This window comes from Mesoplodon bidens, assembly GCF_964165515.1.
Source record: "Mesoplodon bidens genome assembly, chromosome: 10".
Lineage (NCBI taxonomy): Eukaryota > Metazoa > Chordata > Mammalia > Artiodactyla > Ziphiidae > Mesoplodon > Mesoplodon bidens.
The window spans coordinates 39112622-39131873 of record NC_138172.1 but is presented as its reverse complement, the minus strand read 5'-3'; the positions used below and the strand labels follow the sequence as shown (position 1 = coordinate 39131873).

General features: G+C 48.8%; 2 protein-coding genes and 1 pseudogene across 8 annotated transcripts; 1 reads left to right on the top strand and 2 right to left on the bottom strand.

Moving 5' to 3' along the window:
* Positions 1-93: 93 nt before the first annotated feature.
* AMT (aminomethyltransferase) lies at positions 94-5137 on the bottom strand. The gene is made up of 9 exons (XM_081245239.1): positions 5033-5137; positions 4766-4933; positions 4168-4248; positions 2849-2980; positions 2348-2426; positions 1913-2058; positions 1648-1828; positions 1103-1258; positions 94-1000 (listed from the first exon to the last, which is right to left on the bottom strand). Exons 1-9 carry the CDS (start codon positions 5120-5122, stop codon positions 822-824), a joined length of 1212 nt encoding a protein of 403 aa, XP_081101365.1. The 5' UTR covers positions 5123-5137; the 3' UTR covers positions 94-821.
* A 503-nt stretch (positions 5138-5640) lies between these two features.
* NICN1 (nicolin 1, tubulin polyglutamylase complex subunit) lies at positions 5641-10145 on the bottom strand. Of its 6 annotated transcripts, none has more exons than XM_081247264.1 (6): positions 9812-10145; positions 8342-8433; positions 7954-8155; positions 7438-7509; positions 7018-7122; positions 5641-6943 (listed from the first exon to the last, which is right to left on the bottom strand). In XM_081247264.1, exons 1-6 carry the CDS (start codon positions 9941-9943, stop codon positions 6902-6904), a joined length of 645 nt encoding a protein of 214 aa, XP_081103390.1. In that variant the 5' UTR covers positions 9944-10145; the 3' UTR covers positions 5641-6901. The 6 variants fall into 6 exon arrangements, with proteins under 6 accessions (XP_081103390.1, XP_081103387.1, XP_081103389.1 ...); XM_081247261.1 differs by having other exon boundaries at positions 8342-8493; positions 9812-10139; XM_081247263.1 differs by having other exon boundaries at positions 7954-8107; positions 8342-8493; positions 9812-10137.
* A 6984-nt stretch (positions 10146-17129) lies between these two features.
* On the top strand, positions 17130-18026 carry LOC308623637 (NEDD8-conjugating enzyme UBE2F-like; annotated as a pseudogene). Its single transcript has 3 exons — positions 17130-17406; positions 17587-17750; positions 17895-18026. The product of its transcript is annotated as an NEDD8-conjugating enzyme UBE2F-like (transcript).
* Positions 18027-19252: the final 1226 nt, after the last annotated feature.

The following is a 19252-nucleotide window of genomic DNA, read 5'->3' as shown; positions in this document are numbered from 1 at the left end:
ATGTGGGATCTTCCCAGACCGGGGCACGAACCCGTGTCCCCTGCATCGGCAGGCGGACTCTCAACCACTGCGCCACCAGGGAAGCCCTAATGTTTTATTTTTTTTAAGAGTCAGTGGAGTCCAGTAATAAGTCCCAGGGACGAAGGTCAGCCCAGGATAAGGCAAGTCTGGGAGGAGGCCCAGCCTGCCCTACAACAGCCCTGGGGCTCAGAACAGGTGGTGAGCCTGGCATGGCTGGCTGCTGGGCAGCAGGCTGGGCTAACTGGAGAATGTGGAAGAATGAGTCCATGCCCCCCTCAGCCATCCCCAAGTTTACACACGGGCACCACAGCCCTACTAGGCCAACCCTCTGTGAGTCAGGAATCATCCCTGCCCAGGAAGAGGCAACAGTTTGAATTCATGGAAAGTGAACCAGAGGTAGCCGGCACTGCCCAAGGTAATGACCCTTTGCAGTGTGAGAAACCGTGGTGAGGTAGGTTGGGCAGGCTTTCTCCTCCCCCTAAAGGTGAGCCTTTGCTGCACAGACAGCACCTGGCAGAGTGGAAGGGCGAGGTGCCAGAACTGATGTTTCTCCAGCAGGCAAGAGTGGGGTCAATGGGACCGTGGGCTGGTCCGTCACTCAGAAATGGGGTCTTGAAGTTGCAAGTGGCACAGGATGAAATGGGAATAGGTGGTGTGACCCCGTCACCCAGACAACCAGTACCAGCCTCCACCTAGCCACCTATCCCAAGTGTGTTCTGTCTCAGCTTCCTGACTAACCCCGTGTAGAATGCCCTCCAGGGTAAGGCTCCTAGAGGAGAGGGCCCTGCTCCAAGTCATCCTCACTTAAGGGTATAATAGTTTGTGGGCACAAAGGGCATCTTGCTGACCATGGCCATCTGCTGCTTTCGCCGCACCTCTACCAGCAGCAGGGTACCTGGCCGACTGTACTCATAGGGCACATAACCCATCGCCACATTCTTCTTCAGGCAGGGTGAGGGGCAGCCACTGGTCACAGCACCTGTCCAGGCAGACGCCATGTGTCAACACCACCCTGCCAGCCCAGGGTCCCCACCCTCCTAGGGAAGAGACAAGGGCTCTCCAACTTCCCTGGTCAACCTACCAAGCACGGTACCCTCCATACTCAGGATGGGGTTGTGCGCCCGCACAGGAGCCCCCTCACATGTTAACCCCACACGCCTCCGCTGCACCTTGCCCTTCAGCTGGGGAACAATGACCGAGGCTCCTGGGAAGTCCATAGCAGCTCGGCGGCGCTTCCCTGGAACATGACACATCAGATTTAAGCCACAGTCCGTAGGACCCCTGACCACAGGAGGTCCTAGTGACAAGGAACCCAAGTGACATCTACCCAGCATCAAGGCCCCTTCACTCAGGCTGCCCCCAGACCCCATTCCTCCCCTGCAGTGCAGTCAGCCATCCACCTACTGACCCCTGGTCTTGGAGGCCATGCTCCCCACCTCAGCCTGCTGAGGGTCTTCAATATCTACTGAGCAAAGCCACTGTGGTACCTTCAGGAAATGAAGGCTCAGGGAGGCTGTGCCACTTGCTCCAGGCTACACAACCTTGGAAGCAGTCCTGGGTTGGCTGGTCTCATCAAGGGTCACTCCAGCCTTCAGGATCCCCTCCCTGAGCGCTAGCCCAGCTCACCCAATGTCCAACTGAGGTTGCCTTCCACAGGTGTGGTGTGTTCATCAATGTCGTTCCCATACAGGCAGAGGCCTGCCTCCAGGCGCAGGCTGTCCCGGGCTGCCAGCCCTGCCAGCTTCACCTCTGGGTTTTCCAGCAGAGCTGTTGCTAGGCGGACTGCCTCCGCTGCCAGCACCGAGATCTGCAAGGGACACCAGGGAGCAGATGGGCTGCTGGCCCCAGAGTCCTATGCCCTGCACTACCCTGTGCCCACTTCTTGACAAACCTCCACACCATCCTCTCCTGTGTAGCCACAGCGGGTCACACGGCAGCCAGACACGCCAAACACCTCCATCACAGCACTGGTCATGAAGGGCAGTTTCCGCAGATCATCTGCCACACCAGCCTGTAGCACCTGGGCCGCAGTGGGGCCTGGGCCCAGGGAGCCAATAACCAAGTGTCCAGGTCCTGGTGTCCCAGAAAGCTGGATCACAGCCCTTAGGGACCAGAACAAGCCCTGAGCAAGCCCCACTCTGTAGGTGGGAGAAGATGCTCTTGCCCACAGCCCATGGAGCCTTGTGGCAGGTAGAAGGAGGGCATGATACCAAACTTAGAATTATGGTGCACCATCCTCACCTTCCCCCGGCACGGCCTTTCTGCCAAGCAGTAGAGGAAACCTGGAAGGCAAAGGTCAGCTCCAAACCCAGCCTGGGCCACTTACCTTGCAGGGCTAGCAAGGCATTATCCATCACCTCCAGGCCCACATCGCTGCCCATGTTCTGAAGCTCCCTAACCTTGTCCTGAAAGGAAAGAAATACCACATTTGCTTTGGGACCCCTTACTGAGCACCTGCCACGGGCCAGATGATGCAGAGCTCAGCAGAGTAGGCTGGTTCCCATCTTAACAAGGTCATATAACTACTAAGTGGTAGGGATGACTCAAGCCCAGGTCTGCCAGCTCTAACACCAGGCTCCAGCCTTCCATCCTCACCAGAGGATCCTCACTTAGGGGCCAGGATCAGCTTCACCTCCCCACCTCCCCACCTCCCCCACTTCCCCACCACTGAAACTTAGCATGCTCCAGGGAGGGCCCGCTCTGGCCCACTGTTCTTTCAAAGAGCCATTGTCTGAGCTCCTTATCCATTCCAGGTCTGTCCTGGAAAACAAGGATGCTGCTCTGTGAACGAGGAGGACAGGGTACCGGGGACACAGAGGGGCTATACCTGCATGAGGGTCAGGTCCTTTTCCCAGCAGCCAGCATTGGACACCACATACAGGTGTCCCTCAGAGGTGTTGGTCACAATCAAGTCATCTAAGATGCCGCCAGCCTCATTGGTAAACAGCGACAGTGTTCCCTAGCATGAAAGTGGAGCATCACTGCCTCCAAGTCCAAGAGGCCAAAGTCAAGTGTGAGTCAAACATGCCCCTGGGCCCACTCAGCCACCACAAACTCATGAACCCTTGTGAATAGGGCTGAGGGGTGGCAGTGCAAGAAGCAAGGCTGGGTCAGCCTAGGCCCCTGCACAAGCCCAGGGTTTTTGATCCTCATACACTGAGAAAGGTTTCACCTCTTCCCCACCTTGGGGGACACCTCCCTGATCTGGTGGGGCTTCTGCACCCCTCCCCATTCAGTACAGAGAGCCCCTCTCACACTTAACCCACCATACCTAGGACTTGATGCTTCGTCCCACCCAGACCTAGGACAACTGAGTCTGTGCCCCAAACCCCAGGACAGAAGCTTCAAAGTCTATGGGAATTCCTTGGTGGTCCAGTGGTTAGGACTCGGCGCTTTCACTACTGAGGGTGAGGGTTCAATCTCTGGTTGGGGAACTAAGATCCAGCATGGCCAAAAAAAAAAAAAGCAGCAGCAGCAGCAGCTTCAAAGTCTATCTTGATGACCCCATGTGTTCCACAACAACCCTCCAGAACACTGAGGCTGGCTAGCCTCAGCCTCCCCACTGGATGGACAGTATAAGAGCCTGAGGTTAAGAGGTCACATGAATCACCTGGGGATCTTGTTAAAATGTAGGTTCTGATTCAGCAGGTCTGAAGAACTGGCCTGAGAGTGTATCCTAACAAGCTCCTATGTGACGATGAGGCTGCTGGTTTACGGACTACGCTTTCGTTTTTCTTTTTTTTTTGTCCGCGCAGGTTGTGGGATCTTAGTTCCCCAACCAGGGACTGAACCCAGGCCCTCGGCAGTGAGAGCACAGAGTCCTAATCCTAATCACTGGACCGCCAGGGAATTCCCAGGACTACAATTTAAATTGCAAGGGGTTAAGCAGCATGGAAGGTGACAGAACAGGATGTGAACCTGGGTTTCTGGCCTCCCAGCTTGATGTGGTGGGGATGGGATAGGACCCTCCCTGCAGATGGCTGGGTGTCTGGACATGACTCAGGGACTCCATCCTCCAAGAACGAAAGCCCTGAGAAACTGTGTCTGATCCATCTCTATGCCCCCAGGCCCGAAGCAGGGACTCAGGCTGGTTTGCTGGCTTATGACTAAGAACACTCATAGAGCAAAAATAAAAGAAAGGCCCACCTGGTTTGGCTTTAGCTCTGCAATATCTCCAACCACTAGACTTTCCATCAGCTTCACCCGGTCATGGCCAAATATCTTGGTCTGGGAGAGAGATCAAAAAGCCTCTGGAAAGCCACGGGGCTAGGAGGCATCCTCCCTGCCACCCACAGCACAGTCCAATCCAGCCAAAGTGCCTGACTAGTCTTTTGGTTCTGCAAGTGGCAGAAGCCCTACTTTCTGACTCCCCCACACCCACCAATACAGAGGAGATGCACTCAGGGAGGTTAAGGAACTTGAAAGGGCCCAGCACCTTCCTGAAATACCCCCTTTTCCAAACCAATACCTAGGACAGTGGATGACAATGAGTGGCAGCCCTGGAAAACCCAGGACGTTGAGGCACTCCACTAAGTGGGAGCAGGCTAGAGAGATGAGACAGATGATCAGGAGACCCTCTGAGTCAGTTTACTGGGGACCATAGTACATTACACCCTTGAGACCTCCAACCCTTCTGAGAGGGCTGCCCTTGGAATCCAGCTCCCAGCAAAGAAAGCCGAGGGTTGCACCATTGTGGACGGAGAGGAAGCCCTGGCCTGGCAATCAGCGCACTCCCCTGGCTCACCTGCAGCATGTGGGACACGTCAAAGAGCGAGCAGTGCCGGCGTGTATGCAGGTGTGAGTCAACGTGGCTGTCCCGGTACTGCACAGGCAGATTCCAGCCTGCGAATGCCACCATCTTCCCGCCATGGGCCAGGTGGAAGTCATAGAGTGGTGTCCTGCGGAGCACGTCCTGCGGGCGGCCGGGCTCAGTGCCACCAAGGCCCCAGACCCCAGCCCTCTTCCCCCCCCCTCCAAGATTGGCACCACAACCCAGCACCCTCTGTCCCACCTGTGCACTACTGAGAGAACGGCGCAGGGCCGAGGGGAGCGCCTGGAGACACGAGCCCAGATGGGACATCATGCTCCCAGCCCGCTGCATTGTTGCCTGCAACGGGTGCAGCCGACGCACAGAGGCCACCACTCTGACAGGCACGCTGGGAGATGTAGTCCAGGCCCTGCTTAGATAGGTCTCTCCCCCCGCCCGGGGGATCAGAAGAGGGAGTGGGCAGCCCCAAGGGCAGACGCAGCTTTAGAGCACACAGTGCATTGACTCCCAGCTGCAGGGAAATAGCCCCGGGCGCTTCCATCTGATCAGGGCAGATTGGGCGGTTGGAGCCAGTTAAGCCACTCAGAAATAGAGCTGGGGGCTAGACCTCCCCCTGCTGACTGCCCTGCCTCCAAAGGGCCAAAGTTCTGCAAAGGGCTGAAAGGCCTGAATCACCAGTTTAGGACAATAGGAGTGTAAGGTCACATGGGGGGAGGGGAAGGGGTGGAGAGGGCACAGGAGGGTGGAGTCAGCCCGGCAGGCAGAGTGCCACAGTAACCTGGCCTCATGTGAGGGTCTCCAGCTCTCTCGCTGGGCAAACATAGGCAGCGAACACAGTGATGCATTCCACAAGTATTTATTGATCTTGCTGCACACGAGGCCCTGTGCTGGGGACAGAGCTGTGCAGGAAGCAGGGTCCCTGCCATCCCAGGGACCTCCCCCCTCACTCACATACACACTGAGGGCTGCTACTCCCTGAGCACAAGACTGATCATTACCCTCTTAGCAAAAGCTGAATGGGGCTAAGTAAATGACCCTGCAGGCAGATACCACCTGCAAGAACTGATAGGTGACATCAGAAGGTGCCCACCAAAAAGTGGCTGCCCTTCCCCTAGAAAGCTGTTGAGCCACACAAACATCCAATTTTCCAGGTCCAACACATGTTGCAGTACTGCCTCATAACAGCCCCCAGAAGAAAGCCAGGAAAAAAACAGAGAAGCAGGATTTTCTCATAAGGAGCAGCAGCCTGTCTTATTCAGCTGCTGGCCTGGGGTTGTAGAAAACCTCAGCCTCTTAAAAGACACCAATGAGAACCCTCACCTGGCCCCCACCACCACCACTGAGGTTGATCTCTCATCACACAGCGTGGCTCTTACATGGGGGCAACTGGAAGAGGGACAAGGATATGCTTTGGGCTCTGTCAGATGGCAGACAGGTCCCAGGACTCATTTTCAGGCCCCAGCCTTGCCCAGACCCGATGGATGGGGGAAGACCCATTTGAACACACATCTAGGAGCCAACTCAGGGACCAAGGGACTCAGGCTGCCCAAATTCCCAGCTTTGTGTGGCTCCCTAGGCAAGCAGCAGAAGAGTTTAGATAGGAATTTTCTTTTTGTGGGCATAATACAAAGGGAAAGAAGGCCATTAGGGGGCGCAGAAGGAAGAATGTGGCTCCTGTTTCTCCCCCAAGCTTCCAAACTACGACTGCCAAGCTATAGCAGTCTTCCAAGGCTAGACAGAGCAGGTTCTAGTAGGTTACCCCAGCCCACTGCACTCAGGGTGAGGGAGCAGGCAGAAGACAGGAATGTGCATGTTGGCAGGGGAGACAGAGGGCACAGGGGGATTCTTAGTAATAGAACTGGAGTGTTTTTAGGGAGGGCGAAGGAGGAGTTTTGGGTTGCAGTCAGGTGAGGACAGAGAGTATCCCCTCCAGGAGTTCATGCTAAAGCAACACAGTGAGCCCCCAAGAATCTTGACTCTGTGAACGTGGTCCCGACAGAATGCGCATGCAGGCAACACTCGGAATGCACAGGGACAGCACTTCGGCCTCTGATGGCCTAAGTCAGGACTGGATGGGCACGGAAGGCCAACGTCTTGACTAAGGGCCACAGCTCAAGTGTAGGAGAGCAAGTTCAGGTCATAACAGCCATCCACCTGCAACACAAAAGACCATCAGATCTGACCCATTCAGGCCAACGGGAGCCAAGCAGGGGGAAGCGATCACTCACATCAAAGCGGCCGATCCTTGTGGAGGTGTGACTGGCCCGGATCATCTCTGTCAGCGCCCACATCTGCTGTACCTCGGAGGATACCCTGCCGGGGTCTGGGAGACCCTGCTCCAGAAGGAGGGGTCATTGGCCATGGGTCTCTCCCCAGCAGTGCCCTTAGAACTCCAGATAGGCCAAATTGGGCTATGGGGCCCTCCAGCTGACATTCCCAGATGACTTGTGAAACATGAGGATGGGGCCTGATGTGGAGTAGGTGGCCCGGCCCCACACAGAGATGCCTCAAATCCCAGGAGGAAGGTGCACAGAGTGAACCAACGTCCTTGGGTCCAGCCCCAGATTCTTGCAGAAAGGGGTCCCCTTGGGCCTGTGCTGGACACCAGAGCTGTTCGCACATGGTTCTTAGCCAGGGTGAGGGCTTACCTCAAGAAGGGGAGCAGGCTGTTCACAAGGCACTGGGTGCGAAAGCCACTTGGGGAAGGTCATGGAAGGGCTCTGCAAAGCAAAGGCATACTGCCCTGAGGCGGGCAGAGTAGGAGAGACCTAGAACCAGATCCCAAGGTCCTGAAGGCAGAGAGAAGGGCCCCTGAGCCCCAGAAACTGGGAAAATCCTGTTTAGGTCCCAGGGGCAGAAGACTACCTAAGCTCTTCTGCTATGCAGAAGGAAGCCCCACGAAGACAAGGAACAGAAGTATATCTGGGTACCTGGATGTTCCAGATCTGAAAAAGGCAGGTAGCCCCAAAGGTCAGGGGATATGGGGACATGGCCTCACCTCTTATCATGAGCTTCCAGCATTCCACCTGGCTAACTTCCATGAAGCACTCCTGAGTCTCCCCATCCTTACCCATCCACTCCCACCTGCACCCCCAGGCCTCCCAGCCATAGCTAGGAGCCTCCTGGAGAAAGGGCCAGCAAACAGCTCTGAGCTAGTCACTTACCTTTGGTCCCTGCTGGTAGATCTGCAGCTCCTCCACCGTGAAAGACAACCACAGCGGTGATGGCTGTCGCAGAATCAGGCGTAGTTCCAGTACTTTGCCCATGTCACACAGCATCTGACACATACGCACAAGGACCCACCGAGGCCCCAGCTCACTGCCCAGGAGCCAACCAGCAATGAGCCAAGGTGCTTCCTCCCCAGGCCTTTGAGAAGGAAACAGTAGTTCCTCCAAGGCACTTGCCCAAGAACCACAACTCGGGCCAACCTTGCCCGCCCTTCTTCCCTCATGGTATCCTGGCCCAATCCCCAGGCCTCTTGTGAGCCCTCATCTGGGCTGCCCTGGCCATGCTGAGTCCCAGCTGACCTGGTGCTTGAACAGCGATACATACTCCTGAGCTCCCTCCTCACTGTGTGGGTCAGGCATCAGGCAGTAGTCCCGAAGGCAGGTCACCCACTTGGCTGGAGTGTGTGTTGAGGTGTGCTGGCGAACACGGATGGTCAGAAAGGCTGTGTAGTAATTCTTAAACATGATCTCCTGCAACTAGGGCACACACAACCCACCATAACAAATCAGACCTAGGCCCCAGGCCTGAGGGGTTCAAAAGCACCATCTCTTCCTCCACTTAGGAATGTACTTTTCTACCAATCTAACAATATCAACAAGAATCCACTGGGGCCCAAATAGATTTTGCCTTCCTAGAACTCACAGTCTAAATGAGCACGTCATGCAAACAAACCATGACCTCAGATCTTGCTGCATGTCCAAGATGCTACGAGTGGTCAGAGCCCTAACTCTAGAGGAATCAGAAAATGTACAGATGAGTTCATCAAGTGGACCATGAAAGGTAGAAACTGTAAAGTAGCATAAACAAAGGAGCACCAAGGGGTGACAGGACCTGGCATACCCCTGGAACAGAGAGTGGTTTAGCCTAGCTAAAGCAGTTCTCATCACTGGATACTCATCAGAATTACTCAAGGAGGGAATTCCCTGGTGGTCCAGTGGTTAGGACTCGGTGCTTCACTGCCAGGACCCGGGGTTCGATCCCTGGTTGGGGAACTAAGATCCCACGGTGGTGAGGCCAAAAAAAACAAAAACAACAGCAACAACAACAAAATGCAACAAAACAGAATTACTCAAGAAAAAAATTTTTTTTTTAAATATAAGTGTACAGGCTCCACCCCAGACCTACTGAATCAGATTTCCAGGGTTGGGCCCTGTAATGAAGTCTCCCAGCTTAGAGTAAGCAACAGCTTGGGGGAGAACCACACACTACAGGACAAAATGCCTGGGGCCGAGAGGCAAGTAGGGCAAAGACACAGAGTGGCTCTGAATGCCAGGCCATTAGAAAGTGGACTTTGTCCTCTGTGTTGAGGTCTTGCAGTGTCCAGTCACTCTGCCAGCAGATGTGGAAGGGCAACTGGAGACTGGAAACTGGAGCCACTGGGAAGATCCTGATGAGGGATGATTTGAACCTGACCTCCAGCAGGGACTGTAGGAATGGGCAGGAGGCAGGTTTGGGGGTAACTCATTGTCTAATGATACCCAGCCAGTGGCCAGGGACAAAACGACCTCTCACCTCTATTAGGTTCAAAACTGTATTTCCAGCACCTAGCCTACTATCTCGGCACTTCCGTGTCAGCGCCATTCTGGACACTGGGGAGAGACGTTGAAGAGAACAGAAGAGGAAGCTGCATTCTAGTAACTGTGTGTTAACTGAACGAATAAATAAATGGTTAACTGATTCGTACGGGCGAGGTACTGCAGAGGCTTTCGGTAAACGATTAAATGGCTGGGACACGCCCTAGTTCCCAGATAAGCCCCGCCCAGGAGCCCCGGTCGCGCCCACTTGCTTGCTCACCTCGAAGGGCGCGACGCTGGGGAAGGTGACATCGATGACCAGCACGCCAGGCCGGCCTTGGGAGGTCCGCACGTCGCCCACCTGCAGGGCCACGGTACCTTTCACATGACAAGGGACCGACACGCGGGACATGGTGGCAGCGGCCGCGACCAAGTAAGACCAATAGTCCTTCCCGGCGTCCCCAACCGGGCCCCAAGAACTACAACTCCCGAGAGGCCTCGCGCTCGGCCAGCCCAGCCAATCACCAATGCTCGGGGCGGGCCCGGATTCGGAAGTGCCTGCGGAAGTGCTCCTTCAGCCAATCAACGAGCGTGCCTTAGAGAGCCACCAGGGACCCCGCCCAGAAACGGCCTAGCCATTCTGGATCCAGTTAGTGCTGAGCCTTCTAGGTACGCTGAAGTGTCACTCGGTTACTGCCTCTGTGCAGGGTGGGCGTCAATTAAAGCGCATAAAGCCATGAGCATGAATGAGCATAGTGTCTGGACGACACTGGTTGCAAAAATAGATATTAACCCTTTTTTTACGTGCGCGAAGGATTTGAAGAGATAACTCACAAGAAAAGATAAATAGCCAATATGCCCATGAAAAGATGCTTAACATTATTATTCATCAGGGAAATACAAATTAGAACCCCACACACCCACTAAACAGACTAAAATTAAAAACTGACAAAACTGTGGAACCCTCATGCATTGATAATTTCCTGCCACTTTGAAAAGCAGTTCGGCCATTCTTTAAGAACTAAATTTATACTTAAAACATGATCCAGCCATTGCACTCCTAAGTATTTACCCAAGAGAAATGAAAGCATATGTCCATCCAAGGACTTTATTCATAATAGCCAAAATTTGGAAATAACCTAGGTGTCCAACAAGATGAACAAATGAACAGATTAGCTAGTTGTGGTGTATCCACACAATGAAATACTACTCAACAATAAAAAGAAATGAATGAATCCACAGGCTATCAATAGATGAATGGGTAAACAAAGTGTAATTACACAAAATGAAATTATTCAGCCTTAAAAAGGAATGAAATTCTGGCACATGCTTCAACAAGGATAAACATTGAAAATATTACACTTAGTGAAAAAAGCCAGATATAGAAGAACAAATATTATATGATTCCACTAATGTGAGGTACCTAGAAGAGGCAAATTCATTGAGACAGAAAGTTGAATAGAGGTTGCCAGGGGCTGGGGAGGGAGAAGTAGAGAGTTATTGTTTGACAAGTACAGAGTTTCAGTTCAGGATGGATGAAAAAAAAAATCTGGAAATAGTGGTGATGATTACAAAGCACTATGAATGTACTTAAGGCCAATGAATGATATATACACTTAAAATGAGTAAATGGTAAATTTTATGTATGTTTTACCACAATAAAAAACAAACAAACAAATGAACAACTGACATACACAATACCAACACCGGATTTCAAATGCACTATGTTAAGCAAAAGAAGTCAGACCCAAGTTTGTTCATATGGTATGGTTCCACTTACATGAAATTCTAGAAAAGTCAAAACTAATATAGAGTAATATAAATCAGAACAGTTTTCCCTGGTGCCAAGGGTGACTGTGAAGAAGTACAGGGGAATATTTTGGGGTGACAGAAAGGTTCTATGATGTGATAGGCTGGTAGTTATATTTGTCTAGACATTTGTCAAAACTCATTAAACGATGCTTAAGATATATGCATTTTATTGTATCTAAATTATACCACAATTGGGAATTCCCTGGCAGTCCAGTGGTTAGGACTCTGTGCTTTCATTGCCGTGGGCACGGGTTCAATCCCTGGTCAGGGAATTAGGATCTCACAGGCTTCACAGAGTGGGCAAAATAAATAAATAAGTAAATAAAAGTTGGTAAAAAATATATATATATATACACACATACCTCAATAAAGAAATTAAAAAATAATAAAACAAAAATAAATTATACCTCAATAAACATGATTTTTAAAGAAAAAATTAAACATCATATTTATTATCATCATCTTCCTTCCAGATACTTGTGGAAACAATGCCTCAGAAATTGTCAGTTAAGCCTGTTTTATGGATAACAAAGCTGAGGCCAGATGTGGGCCAGTGATTTCCCAAGCCAAGAAAGCAATATGAAATAGAGCTGGAAACAGAGACTCTTTTGGACTCCTACCTCATAGGTCAGAACCCTCCAGGCAACAGTCATCTTTGGTGACCTGTGCCTTCTCTGTGTGAGGGGCTCCAGAGACACAGGCCCAGTGTAGCTCATAGGATTCTCATAATGGGGCATCAAACATACACAAAACCAGGATTCCAAGCCAGCCCAAGGAACAGCCTGGAGGAGCTGAGCCTTCCCAGCCCAGACCTGGAGACCTCCAGTGACAGAAAACTTTCCCTGCCTCATCATAATTTGTAACCTGTGGCTTCTGGACTGGTTATCTCCATTTTGTTTTTTGCTTTTTGTTTTTTAATAAATTTATTTATTTATTTATTTTTGGCTGCATTGGGTCTTCATTACTGCATGTAGGCTTTTCTCTAGTTGCGGCGAGCGGGGACTACTCTTCGTTGCAACGCATGGGCTTCTCACTGCGGTGGCTTCTCTTGTTGCGGAGCATGGGCTCTAGGCGCACAGGCTCCAGTAGTTGCGGCACACGGGCTCAGTAGTTGTGGCACATGGGCTTAGTTGCTCCGCGGCATGTGGGATTGTCCTGGACCAGGGCTCAAACCCGTGTCTCCTGCATTGGCAGGCAGATTCTTTTTTTTTTTTTTTCTGACATCTTTATTGGAGTATAATTGCTTTACAACGTTGTTAGTTTCTGATGTATAGCAAAGTGAATCAGCTATACATATACATATATCCCCATATCCCCTCCCTCTTGCATCTCCCTCCCAGCCTCCCTATCCCACCCCTCTAGGTGGTCACAAAGCACCGAGCTGATCTCCCTGTGCTATGTGGCTGCTTCCCATTAGCTATCTATTTTACATTTAGTAATGTATATATGTCAATGCCACTCTCTCACTTCATCCCAGTTTACTTCCCCCTCACCATGTTCTCAAGGGCAGGAGGATTCTTAACCACTGTGCCACCAGGGAAGCCTGCTATTTCCATTTTGACTCAGACTAATGATTCATTGCCTGGGTCCCTCCAGATTCCTGAGGGTTTCCCTTTTAGTGAGCCACCCCCCCATACTGGAGAAGAGATTTCCCTAAATCCCAGAGGACTATAGCCCTCCTGAGAATCAGGTGGATTCAGACAGGCTTTGGTCTTCAGGTCTCAGCTCTGAGAGCAGACACAGACCCATGTGGCCCCTCATTGAAGATGAGTCTCAATATTGAAACAGAAGGGAAGGGTGCAGGGCACAACCTTTTAAAGAATGACATAGCCCGAGGACATGACATAAACTGATTAGAACCAAATGGGTCCAAGATGGCAGACAAGTCAACTTCCACTAGACCTTGAGCCTCAGTATACAGCTCATTGTAACACATCAGTAAGCTAACTGACACACCAAGAGAGCCATGACAGTTCCAAGGCCGACCATAAGTATCAAAAAGTGGGTGGTGGCCCAATTCCTGGAAATCCCCACCCCTTCTCAAAATAGCTGGAATACTCCTCCCACTCATTAGCCTATGAAATTACCTACCCCTATAAAAATTGATAACCCATACCCTGGTGCTCCTCTCGCCTTCTGAGATGGCCCACTGTCTGTCTGTGGAGTGTGTTTCTCCCTAAATAAATCCACTTCTTACCTATCACTTTGTCTCTCACTGAATTCTTTCTGCAATGAGACATCAAGAACCTGAGCTTCATTAAATCCTGAAACCAGATGTGTGATCTCAGTTGGAAGACTGTGAGTTTTGGCCGGCTGCATGGATTCGAGTACCAATCAGGGTTTTGGCTGAGTTTGAGTCCCAGCACTTGGGTTCCAAGTCCCAATCTGAGGTTTCAATATCTCTCTGGTGGACAGCCACCTCCACTCCATATATATATGGGGAGAGAGAGAGATCAATTGAGAGATTGAGATGATAAATTTATAAACTGTTTGCTCATGTGATTATAGAGGCTGAGAACTCCCAAGATCTGCCATTGGCAAACTTGAAACCCAGGAGAGCCAATGTGTAGTTCTAGTTAAAGTCTGAAGGCATAAAAACCAAGACAGCTGATGGTATAAATTCCAGTCCAAAATCTGGCAGTCTCAGAGACCCTAAAAGAGTTGATGTTTTGGTCATACCCCAAAGGCTGGAAAAAGAACAATATTCCAGCTCAAGCAACCAGACAGGAGGGGTTTCCTTTTACTCAGCTTTTTTGTTCTATTCAGAACTTCAACTGATTGGATGAGGCCTACCCATATTAGGGAGGGTAATCTGCTTTACTCAGTCTATTCAAATATTAATCTCAGAAACTAAAAGAAAGAAAGAGAAAAAATAAACAAATGTTAATCTGACACAGAAACACCCTCAGACACACACCCAGAATAATGTTTGGCTAAATGTCTAGATACTCCATCATTTCAAGTTGACACATAAAATTAACCATCACACAGTGTGTTGTTAAATTTCCACGTATTTGTGATTTTTGTTTTCAGTTTTCCTTATCTTATTCATGTCTAGTTTCATTCCATTGTGACCAGAAAGGAAAAGATACTCAGTGTGATCTCAATCTTTTTAAACTTATTGAGACTTGTTTGTGGCCTAACATATGGCCTACTCTGGAGAATGTTCCATGTTCACTTGAGAAGAATGTGTATTCTGCTATTGTTGGGTGGAATGTTCTGTATATCTCTGTTAGGTTTAGTTGGTTTACAGTGTTGCTCAAGTGCTCCATTTCCTTACTGCTCTTGTCTGGTTGTTCTATCCATCATTGAACATGGAGTATTGAAGTCTCCAACTATTATTGTAGAACTGTGTATTTCTTCTTTCCATTCTGTCAATTTTTGCTTCATATATTTTGGGGCTCTGTTGTAAGATGTATGTATGTTCATAACTTATATCTTCTTGCTATATTGTACCTTTTATCAATATTTTCCTTCTCTGTCTCTTGTAAACTGTTTTGATTTAGGTCTAATTTGTCTTACAATAATATAGCCACCCAACTCTCTTTTGGTTACTATTTTAATGGAATATATTTTTTCACCCCTTACTTTCAACCTCTTTGTGCCCTTATACCTAACGTGAGTCTCTTATAGATACACATAGATAGACCTTTTTAAAAAAAATCCAATTGGGGGAATTCCCTGGCATTCCAGTGGTTAAGACTCCACACTTTCACTGCTGAGGGCCCGGGTTCAATCCCTGGCCAGGGAACTAAGATTCCACAAGCCACACAGCTCAACCAATAAATAAATATTTAAAATAAAAATACTATATATGTATATATGCCATCTGAATGACCAAAATATATATTTCTCATATATATTTGGTCTTCATCTACAGTTTCTGGTTCACAGCTCTTAAAACCCTTGGAATTTTCTGAGAGAGAAGAGCAATGGTTTAATATCTGGTCTCTTGTCCTGTCCTCAGTTCCTGAAAACTCTTCAGGGAAAGTGACTTTTGGATCCCACCCAAGTGTGGGGGCTGATTGCCAGGAGAACTTTTAGTGCCACTCCCCAGATCTCCATGGAGGGGAGAGGGGCTGGAGGTTAAATCAATCACCAAAGGTCAATGATTTAATCAATCATGTCCCTGTAATGAAGCCTTCATAAAACCCCAAAAGGACAGGGTTCAGAGAGCTTCTGCATTGGTGAACATATGGAGATATGGGGAGAGTGATGTACCTGGAGAGGGCATGGAAGCTCCACACCCCTTCCCCATGCCTTGCTCTTTGAATCTCTTCTTCTGGCTGTTGATTGGTATCCTTTAATAATTGTTTTATAATAAACTAGTAATCTAGTAAGTAAAATGTTTCTCTGAGTTCTGTGAACTGTTCTAGCAAATTAATCGAACTTGAAGAGCAGGTCTTGGGAACCTCTGATATATAGCCAGTGGGTCAGAAGTACAGGTGACAACCTGGAGTTGAGATTAGCATTGTAAGTTGGAGAGGGTCATGGTAAACTCAGTTTGTGGCCAGTTGGTTAGAAGCACAGATAACACCTTCACCTGTGTCTGAAATGGAGGGCAGTCTTGTGGGACTGAGCCCTTGACCCATGGAATCTGATTCTATCTCTGGATAGATAGTATCAGAATTGAGTTAAATTCTCAGACACCCTGTGGGGAAGCCTCCACACACATGTTGGAATTGGGTTCAGGGAACCCTTATTTATTCCATTTCTTCCTTCTTAAAAAAAATTTAGTTGATCTTTTGTAGTGTATCACTTTGATTCCTTTCTTTCCTTTTTTGTATATTTTTAAACTGTTTTCTTAGTGGCTTACTTAGGGATTACAATTGATATCTTAAATTTATGACAAGCTAGTTTGAATAATACCAACTTAGTTTCAAGAGTTTACAAGCACTCTGCTCCTATACTTCTCTGTTCCTCCCCTTTTATATTGTTATTGTTACAAATTATATCTTTATATATTTTATGACTACTAACATGGATTTATAATTGTTTTATGCATTTGCCTTTTAAATCATGTAGAAAAAAGAGAGAAATTACAAACCAAACCAAAAGTATCATGATCTTGGCTTTTATATTTACCTATGAAGTTACCTTTACTAGTATTCTTTATTTTAAGTTATGGCCTCTGGGCTTCCCTGGTGGCGCAGTGGTTGAGTGTCCGCTTGCCGATGCAGGGGACACGGGCTCGTGCCCCGGTCCGGGAAGATCCCGCATGCCAAGGAGCGGCTAAGCCCGTGAACCATGGCCGCTGAACCTGTGCTCTGCAATGGAAGAGGCCACAATAGTGAGAGGCCCGCGTACCGCAAAAAAATTATGGCCTCAAGTTACTATCTAGTGTCCTTTCATTTTAGCCTGAAAGATTCCCTTTAGCATTCCTCATAGGGCAGGTCTACTACTATATCTTTGTTTATTTTAAATAAGCAAATAGGGACATCCTTGGCGGTACAGGAGTTGACTCCCAGCCTCCACTGCAGGGGGTGAAGGTTCGATCCCTGGTCGGGGAGCTAAGATCCCACATGCCTGGTAGCGAGGCCAAAAAAAAAAAAAAAAAAGCAAATAGTTTAAATTTTCCTCAGTTTTACTTTCCAACACATAAACATCTACAGATATAACTCACATAAAATCTCTCTTGAGTCCTCAGTTATGAGTGTACGGCCTGCCGCCCGGAGCCAGTGAGGCTGTGAAGGGGGTGTGTCTCGCCGCCCCTGGCCCGGCTGGCTGGGTGTTGGGCACTGGGTGGCATCGCCTGTCTCGGGGTGCCCAGGATAAAGGTAGCAGTAATGCTGACACTGGCAAGCAAACTGAAGCGGAATGACGGTCTCAAAGGATCCGGGGCATGAGCCACAGCCTGTGACTCCAGTCGGTGGGTTTCTGTGAGAGCAGGCTGCTTGTTAAAGAGGTTGCAGAACTTGTCACTAATTTACCTTATACGTATAAAGTGTATTTTCCTGATCCAAACAAGCTTCACTGTTTCAGCTGTCACCCCAGATAAGGGTTACTACCAGGGTGGAAAACTTCAGTTTGAAACTGAAGTTCGGGGACTTCCTTGGTGGTCCAGTGGGTAAAACTCTGTGCTCCCAATGCAGGGGGCCCGGGTTCGATCCCTGGGCGGGGAACTAGATCCCACGTGCATGCCTCAACTAAGAGTCCACATGCCGCAAGCAAAGGATTCTGTGTGCGGCAGCCAAGACCCGGTGCAGCATCAATAAATGAATGAATGAATGAATGAAACTGAAGTTCCTGATGTGTACAACATGGTGCCTCCCAAAGTGAAATGCTTGACCAGGATCTGGCACCCCAATACCACAGAGACAGGCAAAATACATCGAAGTTTACTGAGAGACCATTCGACTGATGGCACCGGCTGGGCTCCCACAAGGACACTGAAGGATTTTTTTTTTTTTTTTTTTTTTTTGGCCTCACCACAGGCACTCACTCAGGATCTTAATTTCCAATCAAGGATCGAACCTGTGCCCCCTGCAGTGGAAGCTTGGAGTCTTAACCACTGGACCACCAGGGAAGTCCCACTGAAAAACAGTGTTTAGGTGTTAAACTCTTTGTTTACTGATCTTTTGAATTTCGATGATCAACTGAATATTGAAGCTACAGAACATTTGCAGGACAAGGAAGACTTCAGCAGTAAAGTTGAAGACTACATTAAGCATTATGCCAGATGACAGGAGGAGAAGACTGCAGGGCTGTGGACTGCACATCAGAAGTTTATTTCCAACTGAAACCAACAGGGAGCCTCCTCCCCAATCCTCGTGCTCCCCTCAGTCACGCTGGGTCGTCAGAGTCCTGTGACCATGTTGTCCTGAGGAAGAACCTCTTCACAACCACCCACTGTAGATGGAGAGTTCCACATAAACACAACAAGGAAATGTGTTTGGGGTTCTAAAGCATTGTCTGCTTAACTTAACATGTTTACATTTTGGGAGCTGTACTGTATAGGCTGTTGATAAGATTCTCGAGAAGTTGTAATGAACTCAACATTGAGGCTAGAGCTTGCTTCTCCCCATTTTCCCAAAGTCAGTTACCTGCACAGGTGATGCTAATGATGTGCTCATTGTAGTTCACAGACTGGCGATCAGAAACCTGCTACAAACTGTGACTGGATGCAAATTCTCTTAGCTCCTTCCATGAATGTTGGCCCTGCCTAGACATCGTGAAGCTTCCCAGAATGCATAGTCATTCACTGTAGATCTCTTACTGAAATGCATATTTTATTTAATGTAAGTATATTTTGGAACAGATTTGTAATTTGTATGATTTAATGCTTTAATTATTTTTTTCTATTCTCAGTTTGTATTTTCATTGTATAGAGCAGACAGGAAGATGTTGGGGCAAGCAACTATTGAAGAGAAATTTTTAAAAAATATGAAAGACAAAAAAAAGGAATGTACGTGGTTTTGAGACTAAAAACTTTGAGATCCACTGTTCTAGAGTTTATTTCTGGGAGTCAAATTGTCAGATCATGGCTATGAGAGAATGCATATTCTTACATTTAATCAATAACATAAAACTTTGGGACTTCCCTGGTGGTCCAGTGGTTAAGACTCCACACTCTCAATGTAGGGGGCCTGGGTTCAATTCCTGGTCAGGGAACTATCTCCCACATGCATGCTGCAACTAAGAGTCCTCATGCTGCAACTAAAGACCTCCCGTGCCGCAACTAAGAAGTCCACATGCTGCAATGAAGATTCTGCGTGCCGCAGTGAAGGCCTGGCTCAGCCAAATGAATGAATGAATGAATAACTAAATAAATAATCCCACATGGTACGTGGTGTGGCCAAAAAAAAAAAAAAGTCAAACTTCTTCCCAAAATGGTTATATAGCAATAAGCAATAACCTTTTAAAACTGCATCTCTGGCCCTCCTTTTATTTATTTATTTATTTATTTATT

What these genes read in the sequence shown, in the direction of transcription:
- AMT (XM_081245239.1), bottom strand. Translation starts at nt 5,122, where the DNA reads ATGCAGCGGGCTGGGAGCATGATGTCCCATCTGGGCTCGTGTCTCCAG. An exon ending in CAGGAGAGGATGGTGTGGAG is followed by an intron (nt 1,829 to 1,912) that starts GTTTGTCAAGAA and finishes TGTCCCTTGCAG; the next exon opens with ATCTCGGTGCTGGCAGCGGA. An exon ending in CAACCTCAGTTGGACATTGG is followed by an intron (nt 1,259 to 1,647) that starts GTGAGCTGGGCT and finishes GTCATGTTCCAG; the next exon opens with GGAAGCGCCGCCGAGCTGCT.
- NICN1 (XM_081247261.1), bottom strand. Translation starts at nt 9,943, where the DNA reads ATGTCCCGCGTGTCGGTCCCTTGTCATGTGAAAGGTACCGTGGCCCTG. An exon ending in AGTGAGGAGGGAGCTCAGGA is followed by an intron (nt 8,156 to 8,341) that starts GTATGTATCGCT and finishes TCCTTCTCAAAG; the next exon opens with GCCTGGGGAGGAAGCACCTT. An exon ending in AGCCTGCTCCCCTTCTTGAG is followed by an intron (nt 7,123 to 7,437) that starts GTAAGCCCTCAC and finishes CTTCTGGAGCAG; the next exon opens with GGTCTCCCAGACCCCGGCAG.